The sequence below is a fragment of the Phragmites australis genome, chromosome 2, assembly GCF_958298935.1.
Source record: "Phragmites australis chromosome 2, lpPhrAust1.1, whole genome shotgun sequence".
Classification (NCBI taxonomy): Eukaryota; Viridiplantae; Streptophyta; class Magnoliopsida; order Poales; family Poaceae; genus Phragmites; species Phragmites australis.
In genome coordinates, this window is record NC_084922.1 from 50095550 (window position 1) to 50105667 (window position 10118).

Sequence of the window (10118 nt, forward strand, 5' to 3'; positions counted from 1 at the left end):
CCAAAAGAAAAGAACCCAATACACAGCAATGCCTGCATACAGCAGCAAAGAGAGCTAGTTGCTAGAGCTAATAAGATCCTGTTCGTCAAAGCTCCAGCTTTTAATTCACTTCAGATTTGACGCTTATAAATAAATATAAAATAATTGAAATATATATTTTTAATCTAGAATATAAATAAAATAACTCACCACGCACCTTCGGTGTAACTTCAGCTCTAGCTTCATGAACTTCTGAAAATAGAGATCCCTTGCTCTAAGAAATCTTAAAGCTAGAACTATACCAAATATAATCTAAAACGCAGGACAAAAGATTTCTCTGCACAAAACCAGATTTTATATATATGAATATAGATATCAAACAATGTCCCTTTTTTACATTTGCACAGAGGGGCTAGCTCCTGTACCATGTCTCACTATATGGAACCTTGTTGCCTATTCGACGAATGTACGGCGGCGAGGAGGGCAGCTCCGATCCCCGGCCCATCCTCCGTCACCCTCAGCGTCACCGTCCGCGCCACCTCCTCCCCCAAGATCTCCACCAGGGCTTCATCTAGGTACTCCCTGAACACTGGGTAGCCTTGGTATAGACCGCCCTCGATCGCGACCACCGTCCGCCTCGGCTGGCCTCGCGTTCTTCCACTTGAAGCCACGCCGCTCCCGTCCCGGCCGAGCTTTTTCAGGATCCCAACGATCCCAGCGGCGGCCAGACGGGCAGCTCTCCGGGTGACGATGTCGCAAACTTTGACAACGAGCCTACGAGTTTTCAGAGGAGCGTCGGGTATCTACAATAAAATAGTCAAAACCTTCAGTACGGAATGGAGCAAACAAACACAACTCTATACGGACATCGCGAAAGCTGACCTTCAGATGTTCTTGCAGTATTCTTCTGACTTCGCTCAGATCCGGTGAATCGTCCTCGCGAATTGCAGCCAGAAGTGGCGTGCTGGACCACAAATGGGAGATGGAAAACATATATTAGATTTTTTTTGGACAAGCTTTAGTTAGGTACTAGTAAAATACACAAGAATTTTATATATAGATCAACAAAATCTGCCAACTATTTTTTATATATTTTAAAGCTCAGGGACACAAGAATTTGAAATGCTCTAGTAAAATACACATTTGAGCAGCGTGGTTTCCAAGTACTACATTAAGCAGATGAGCACCGGTACTTGACATAGGAGCACCAGGTACGTTACAAAAAGATGCACAGAACTTAGCCTATAGTTCAAAGCAATAATAAAACACAACAGAAGGCAGAACGACGACGTACTTTGTAGTGAAACACAATGACTATACGTTACAAAAAGATGCACAGAACTCAGCCTATAGTTCAAAGCAATAATAAAGCACAACAGAAGGTAGAGCAACGATGTATTTTGTGTGAAACACGATGACTAGGGACAAAAATAACAAAAGAACTATTCTGATAGGGTTTTCAAGAACTGTTTTGCAACCTTTCCTTTTTAAGGACCACTATTTTCACAATTCAACTGGATAGAATTTCATCTGGATCCGGAACATAAAATGCACAGTTGAGAAATAGTGTGGCCTTGCACTTTCAAAGTAACCATGCAAGTTCCCATTAAATTATTCTACTTACCCTTTTTCCACAAAACAGCAATTTGAAATAAGCAAAGCATAGCAAGCATTAAGATACCTCAATGTAAAGGGGGCAGATAGACTATCAGCTGCGTCACCAAAAACATCTGATTCCAGAGCCATTCGATGGAGCACCAGTCTTGCAATTTCTCCAAGATAAATCCCAGAGATCATTTTTTCAAAGCCCTGTATCAATGACATATCATAATGTTCAGCTATATAGTTCACCCTTACTAACTACAAGTACGACAAAGCCATAGGATATTTTACACAAGTATCACCTGATCATTGCGATTTTGTGTCTCATCATCCAGGGAGATGTCATAAGGAGTTCTTGGCAAATGTGATGACCAGAAATTGCCCCATTCCATGTTTACTACCTGATTAATTGCATAGTTTAACAAGACATGTATAACAGTATCTTTTTTCCCCAGGAACATTTGATAAGAGTAATTTGACTACAGAACAAAGCAGAAATCGAAGATACCATGCCCCCGGAGTTTGTAAGAAGACCCTGGCATTTAATAATTGATTCAGTCCGTTCAATATAGCAAGCATTGGTGCCAGCCCCAATGATCACAGCAGCCACTGCATCCTCGTCATAATAATGCCCTAGAGCTAATGTCCCCACAGTGTCATTCACCTATGTGGAAAATAACATACAGATTGTTTAAAAAGTATTGGTGTCCCACAATGATAAAAGAAAGGGAATAAAAGAGCACGCTAGTGGAGAATATGGAGGAGAATATCCCCTCAGTAGCTCATAGAAAATGCTTGGTGAAAAGACAAAATTGTGTGACTTTGTCCAAAAAAAAAAAAGATCCGATTGAACTTTGATACTTCAGGCCCAATGGCCCAACCTTACTCTCAGACAATCAACCAAAAGGAGGAAAGGCTGGCATCAGAAAAAGATATAACAGCTCACATAGAACAGTTCTTACAAGAAACCACACAGCAGTAAAGTAATTATCATGGAACACATATGCTGCTACAGCCATTAGATGGTCCTTTTGCTCCCCCTTGTTAAGTCCTGAGCATGGCATTGTACAGGGTGAAAGGATCATACTCTGAATCCGATATTTAGTGACAATTTCTTTCCGTGCACAAGCAAGGGTACCCATATAATAGTGCACAAGCACTAAATATGTTCCACATTAGCCAATGTATAAAAGAGAATTGCCTAGTGGAATGAAATGATCAAAATAAACATTTAGGCGCAGAGCCAACAAAAGCAGGCAACAACCTACCAGTGCAGTGACTCGCACATTTAGTCCAGTCCTAGCTAATGCTTCATTTAAACATTGAGAAACGTCTTTACCAACCTGAAATTCCATAGTTCAAATTAGCATGTGTATAAAAATTAGAATCATAAACTGGACATAAAAGCAATCTTACACCAAAATAAAGAATTGCGTGTCTAATATATACACATATAGGATTGAAATAGAAAGTGGAGAAATAAGGGGGTAATAATAGGCCACTAAGTCATTGGCACAATAAATACTAGGCGCATAGTGAGAAAACATTGCAAGTTTATGTGTATAAGCGTGCATCACAAGTTACATATTCCGAAAACAGTATAGCTCTGACTGGTATTACGAAAACAATTTAAGCAAGGTTTCAGTCATTACCAACACAATAATTCATGATTAATTAATTAAATGGCATGCAAAGATGAGCTATTGCAGGTAGTATAGTTCTGATCTAGAAATTAGTGTCCCTTACCGCATCTTCAATAGAAAACCCTTTAGTCCACCTAATTAATGACCCTGAAGACACTGAAGTTTGTCTAACAGGGAAAGAAAATGTAAAACCAAGTGCCCTTGTTTCATCTTTTCCATCTTCTCTTTCCACAAAATTCTTTAGTGCCAAGGCAACAAAGTTGAATACATCCTGCGGTTGAACTAGAAATCAGCAAGATGTACGAAAAACTTACTGTGTGTCAGAAAATGAGATCTTTATGAGATAACAAGCACCTCGATTGTACCCTTCGTCAATTCCTCAGGGATGGGTTGATGTTCAACCTTCCGACCGATGACCACGGACCCAGCACCAACTTCTACTCTCAGCACTCTAAAGTTTGTTCCTCCAAGATCAATGGCATAATAGATGCCTTCTTCATTTCTGTTAAGGGAACACAATACGAAGTTAGTATGGTTCTTCTGTTGAGAAAAAATAAAGGAATATAAATGTTCTCTGACACATGATTATAGAACATCCAATGTACCACAGCATTATATGGTTTGAAAAGGACAGCTAGTCTTATGGGAGAATGATATGATTCCATCCTTAACTCCTATGAGTGTGTATGCACCTTTCCAAAATCTAATCCTTAAAGAAATGCTACTATTGCTTCCAATCAGTTTTTTTGAAATAGCATAAAACATTTGTCCTGACAACAACTAATCAACTTTCCTACAGTAACTGACTCGCACTAGTGACCCAGGAAAATCAAGCTTCAACCATACAATTCAAACAAGTCGCGCAAGACGACAATAACCATTTGTGCATGCAATGACAAGCAACAGTCGGGAGCAGTAGCCGCTATCTGCCTAATGCTGTGCACCATAATCATGTGCACTGCCCCTTCATGAGAAACCACCCGGAGACACCTTCATGCCAGCTCAATGGTAAGCTAATGAAAATCATAGTGGAAAAGAGACTTCCTTAGGAAGTTGCACAAACAAGTATCTAAATATGGAAAATGCATAGAACATTCTATTTTCTACCTAAACATTGCAAACCAAAATGCAAAATGTTGATGCAAATTAGATATGAGCACAGAATTGATGTTGCTAGGCGTGTGAAATCAAGCAATAACTATTTACTTGGACAGCCTTAAACAGAAAAACGAATGAATGGCGGCAAGGTTGAAAGAAAAGAACAGTGTGCAGTGCTGGTTTCACGTTTTTGGTTGGTGCTATGATACTGAGTACAAAAGTTGTAATATTCCTTAACAAATATGAAGATGATGAATAATTGAAGATGAATTAAGATATTAAGCCAGAACTCGAAGCACCCTGCACAAGACTACACTAACCCAGAAGAATTGGTTCCATTCCCGTCGCTAAAACGGACAAGGCATAGCAAATCCTCACAAGAACCCGCACTGGCAATGAACGAGAAACACCATAGAACTAAAATCCAAACATGTGACAGAAGCAAAAAACAAAAGGCCAACCAAACCAATGTGTATCCATCTGTCATGCAGAGGTTCTACCAGCACGCTAAGCTGTTGCAGGAACTCAAAACCTTGAACCTAAACGGTTGCTGCAGATCAGTAGAAACAAAATAGAAACCGTATGATCCAAGCGGCACAATTTCGATTTGGCCTTCATCTTGATTGTTCAGCTTGAAATCAGATGAACTGTTGGAACAGCACAAGCATCCAACCTTGAACCAGCAAAGCTGAGGATCCCCGTCCAGTAGAACACAGAAACAGTTCTGCATTGCGGCACGCCATCATCATCATATATTCTAGCACACCAAAAAGTGCGGCCTCCCCCAAGAAATGATTCACACCTGACAGAGAACGTCTCAGGACACATTGCCATTGTGAAATACAACCTGGCGCCTGTGAACCCAATGCTGGCCACATAAAAGCGTAGGTAGATTCATCTCCCAAGATGCCACACTACACATACCCTTTATGGTGGTCCGGACACCAAACTCCGCCATGAATGCAAGCGTCAACCCAACAGTGCTTGCCCCAGACGGCATAAGGGCCACATGACAAATTCTTGGTATCAGGCTTCGGAGATTAATTGTCTCAGCCCCGGAGCTGCACCGGCACATAGGTGTAGCACTGCAGTGCAGGCGGCAACAGGCATCAGGACTATTCAAACCCACCGAAGAATGGCGATTTTACACTAGGGTGTAGCCTGTAAACTCCCGCAGAGACGATGAAGCAAGAAATGGGCATCGTTCTGTCCCGTTCCAACAAAGATGGCAACTTTATGACGTCGTATTTGCCAGAATTCCGCCAGGAAAATCGACGAGATGTGCGCCGCATTATACGAAATCAAATAAATATAGCGACTTTATGAACATGAAGTATCAGAAAAGTAACGGCCCAAATTCGTTTACTGTTGGATGAACACATCAGAAAGGCAGGGACCCAAATTTGTTCACGATTGAACAATAAGCCCAAACAACAGCACGAAGCAAGAAAAGGAGAAACGAAGAATGTGCAACGATCCCCAACTTAGCATTGACACGACTAGACGACTAGTCCGGAAAATGGCTAGCCCAATGCACGCTACATTGGGTGAAAAGGAGCATGAAATGTGCGTCCTTGTGCGCCACTTTAAAACAAACCGATCAAACCTCAAATGAAAGCTCTCTGAAGAAAAAACTCTCTGAACCACGGAGCACAAAAACCACGAGGCAAATCCGTACTGGTAGCATTTCGCACGGGCACCCAAAAGGAAAGCGAAAAATGCGTATCGCTCCATATCACTCGGAAGGCAAGGAAGCAGGAACGAAATAAAAGTAATCACATTTACATACACACCGCAATAACATCGCAACCGAGCAAGATGGCGAGATGCAAGGGTATGATCCAACTAACAGCATGTCAGTTGAGAAAAACGGAAAAAGAAAACATTTTTTTCATGTTCTTATCAAGAATCTCAAAGTAAGTTAAAGAAACAAGCGCATCAAATCAATGAATCGCGAGGACACGAACCAGGGAGGCAAAGGCAGCAAGCAGTAAAGAACGGGAACTGCGGGGCCGTACCCGGTGGGGAGCGCGTCGACGAAGGTGAGCAGCATCTTGAGCTTGCTCCCGCCGTCGGACGCGAGCCCTGCGTGCATCTCGACGACCATGGCGTCGACGACCTGCCGCAGGCGCGCTGGCGGCGTGGCGCAGCCCTCCTCGAACTCGCGCAGGAGCGCCACCGCCCGCCGCCACCGCGCGCGCGCCGAAGCCCTGCGCGCCACCAGCGCCGCGGCGATCGCGCACGTCACCGCCGCGCACCCCACCGCCACCCCGAGCCCCACCCTCCCCATCCCCGCCCACCCCTCCAACGCGCGCGGGCCGATCACGCCATCCCAGGGCGCTCTCTCCTGCCGTCCTGGAACCACAAATCCACCCCACGCCCGCTCGCCCAGGACGCGGCGCCCAGCCGGCGGTGCGCGCGACGGAATGGCGAATGGGATGGAACAGAGCGGCGCGCAAGGCGGCGCTAGTGGGGAAAGGAGAGAGAAGCGAAGGGAAGGGAAGGGGGAGAGAAGGGGGAGGGGGAGGAGGCGAGAGCGTGGCTGGGCTTCGTATTTTATTGATGCGGGGATTTCTTTTGCTTTCACCCTCTTTGTTTCGTCCATTCCTGCTTTGCGGCACCACCTGCTTGGTCGCTCCATTTCTTGATGAAATGCTCTTTTTCTCCTCGCCTTTGATCTGCTCGAGTCTTGTGTTTGCATCCTGCTGTTTAAAATAAAGACACATTTCAACATTTGTTCAGTATGGTTGATTTTCTACATGAAAGCTGCTAACAATACAAGGAAAACAAAGCGCTTGTTCGGTTGGTATTGTCCAGACTCGAATCCGGCTGCATACCTCCTTTTTTAAGTGAATAACATGGCTTCTGGCATTAGTATTTCAAAACAAATTAGCAAGAGCCATATCTCAGAAACAGCCCTATTGTTTCTTTTTTCGGGTAAAAAAAAGAAACAGCCCTATTTTAGTAACTAGACTAGACATGTGTGCTGTTGAATTCCTGTAGGGCTCGATTAAAACATGCCACGCAATTTAGCGTGGAATCTCCGACTTCACGGCAAATGAAGGGCCTGTTTGGCAGAGCTCCAGATTCAGTTTCTGAGCTGAATCTGGAGGAGCTCTGCCAAACAGCAGAATTTAACTTTAGCTCCCTGAGTGAATCACTTCTCCTGATTCACTGAAATGAACTAGAAGCTGAGGAGCTGAAAAAAGTAGCTTCTCCTGAGGAGCTGACCACGCTGATTCTCCTAATTCGTAGAGTTTATCCTAGAGAATCATTAAGAATCACTTTCAGCCACAGAATCACTTCTTCAGAGAATCAATTCTTTTAGAGAATTTGAATCAGGAGAAGCTCTGCCAAACAGGCCCGAAATCACGGTGACTTCGTTTCAGCGTGAGCTTTTGATTCGAAATGGAAGGACAAAATCTGTTGCCACAGCATTTATATGGGCACCATTTATATGAACACTAGAATCGCTGCGAGTTATTACTGTACCATCACTACGGTACTTCACTGTAGCGCTACTCAAAGAATATTGTACGTCTTGTGAAGTGAGGATCCGATTCCATTTAGCGTGTTGTTTCCATTCACATGCATCCCAGCATACCGTACAGGAACGGTTGGTTTTCTTCGTCTTCACAATTACTCCGTACCGGACCAAGTTAGCAGCAAAATATTACCCGATCTATGGAGATGATCTCGGTGGTAATGCAAGCAATGACGATAGGTCAACATAACCAAACCCGCCCAGTCAATCACCAAATGAGCTCCCCATTGGCTGCCGCTCCAGCCAGTTGAGCCTGAGAAACTCCAAATTTCAAACCGGAAAGGCGATCCATGATGCTCACGCTAATGCTAGTACAGTATTGTTCCGAGAAGAAGCACTTTGGCATGCGGCGGGGCAAGGAAAGGAAATGTGCTCGACAGTCCAGCCGAGCAGTCCGTCACTCCACTCCACTTAGCCTCGGAAAAAAAAAATCGTGACGAAATCACCTGATATTGTTAGTTTTTTTTTATCCATGGTTGGTTCGGTTTTTATTCCTGTATTGTTCAAGGATAGGTTTAGATGTGTAGTGATAAAAATCGAACAACCAAAGATAGTCCATTCACATCCACTAATTCTCTCAGTCCACTTCCGAGTCCCATCTTCCTCTAGCCCCGACCGCTCAAGCGGCTCATCACATATTGTACCGCTATACAATATATACGTGCACATGTCAAACCTTTTAGATACCCATCGTCAAACATTATTCGTCCACATACAACCCTCGATGACTGCTCAAGAGCATACAACTGCAACGGCATTAAAAACTAAAACTGAAATAAACGATTTTTCAATATTCTACAGCATATATGGTTTACATATTTTAAAAACTGATATTTCCTAACACCCAAAAAACCGAACGGAACAACTCGAAAAAACCGAATGCCCCGTGCCTAATACTACAAGCGACAGCGGTGGACCGGCGGAGGCGAGGCGCTTTGCGGGGGCGCGGGCGAAAAGACTGGGGCGCCCTCGTGCGCGCCGCGGAATTGCTGATATGGGCGCGGAGTGGGGCGGTGCGGGATGGGATGGGAGCGATGTGGTTTGGTTTGACCTGTGTCGTGGGGAGGCGGCACCCGGCCAATTTGCGTGCTCGGCTTGGGGCTTTGGGTGGTTCGATTCGCGCCGCTCGGCCTGCCGGCCGGCCGCCCCGGGGGTTGGCGCTTATTTACGGCCCTGGCCTGACGCTGCCGATCTGACGCGCTCCGCCGGGCTGCGTCGTCAGCCTCGGCAGTCGGCACGGGCACGGCACGGTCGGCTTTGACCGGGAGGGACCAGGCTATCGCGGGTCGTACGGGAGTAGATGGTGGAAATGAATCGTGTGTCTGGCGTCTGCCCATCATCTGCTCTGCATCAGCATCAGAATACTACTGTACACACATGGAGGTGGAGCTGTTGGCCGGTGATCAGTTCGTGCTTTCTCAACTCAGTTCGGTACTCACCTGCGAAGCTATTTGAGCCATGATTAGGGCTAGTATGGCACTGCATGCAGTCGTTGCTAGTGCACCCGAAAACGACCTTGGCGTTGCATGAGGGCCTGAGGACACTGGAAGCCGTCTACCAAATAGCTTCCCTCCCGCGATGCCGCGCGCATCCAAGTCGGCTCTCGTGAGCGGGGGAGCACGCGACTACTCTTCTTGCATCGCGCTAGCCGCAGCGCGGCACGTGATTTCACTCGGCCTAGGCACGTTGCGAGGGGGCAGCTTCACCTCATGCGCGCGCGGGCCATTAATTGCGACCGGCATTCGCGCGTGACGAGGACCTGCGCGGGGGCGGCCGGCCGGCAACAAGTGAGCAGCCGCTCATGGCCTTAACACCAACAGGCCCTGCGTTTCACTGGTTTCGCATGCGCAAGGTTGTAAATAGTAAGAACTGAGGTTGTTGGTAGTCGCACCGCAGCTAGGTTCATTTGTTACATATACATAATATTTTAGATAACATCTGATTAATTTTTTTTAAAAAAATACTATCAATAATTTTTAAAATTTTTAGTTTCAAAACATAAGAAACTATACGGATTGATTTATCTTCAATGCTTTCGTGATATTATAAAATTATATAAATATATTTTAGTTAAAAATAGTGATTAAATATATGCTACTGGTGCTATGAACAAAATGTATTTTTAATTATTAGGAGTAGCTACAAACACACGGGATGCGGCTGGTGGTCGTGAGAGAAGAGAAATGCATGCGGATCTTACCTTTGCTTCGTTTGCAGTCTATGTAGGCACTGTCCAAACACATGGGTTATGT

General features: G+C 44.9%; 1 protein-coding gene across 3 annotated transcripts; it reads right to left on the reverse strand.

The window, feature by feature from the left end:
* Positions 1 to 201: 201 nt before the first annotated feature.
* On the reverse strand, positions 202 to 6962 carry LOC133909576 (hexokinase-3). 3 transcript variants are annotated; one of them, XM_062352065.1, is made up of 10 exons: positions 6341 to 6962; positions 3579 to 3726; positions 3328 to 3495; positions 2850 to 2924; positions 2090 to 2245; positions 1884 to 1982; positions 1661 to 1788; positions 862 to 943; positions 405 to 782; positions 202 to 316 (listed from the first exon to the last, which is right to left on the reverse strand). In XM_062352065.1, exons 1-9 carry the CDS (start codon positions 6925 to 6927, stop codon positions 414 to 416), a joined length of 1812 nt encoding a protein of 603 aa, XP_062208049.1. In that variant the 5' UTR covers positions 6928 to 6962; the 3' UTR covers positions 202 to 316; positions 405 to 413. The 3 variants fall into 3 exon arrangements, with proteins under 3 accessions (XP_062208049.1, XP_062208047.1, XP_062208050.1); XM_062352063.1 differs by lacking the exon at positions 202 to 316 and having other exon boundaries at positions 323 to 782; XM_062352066.1 differs by lacking the exons at positions 202 to 316; positions 6341 to 6962 and adding an exon at positions 4996 to 5322 and having other exon boundaries at positions 323 to 782.
* Positions 6963 to 10118: the final 3156 nt, after the last annotated feature.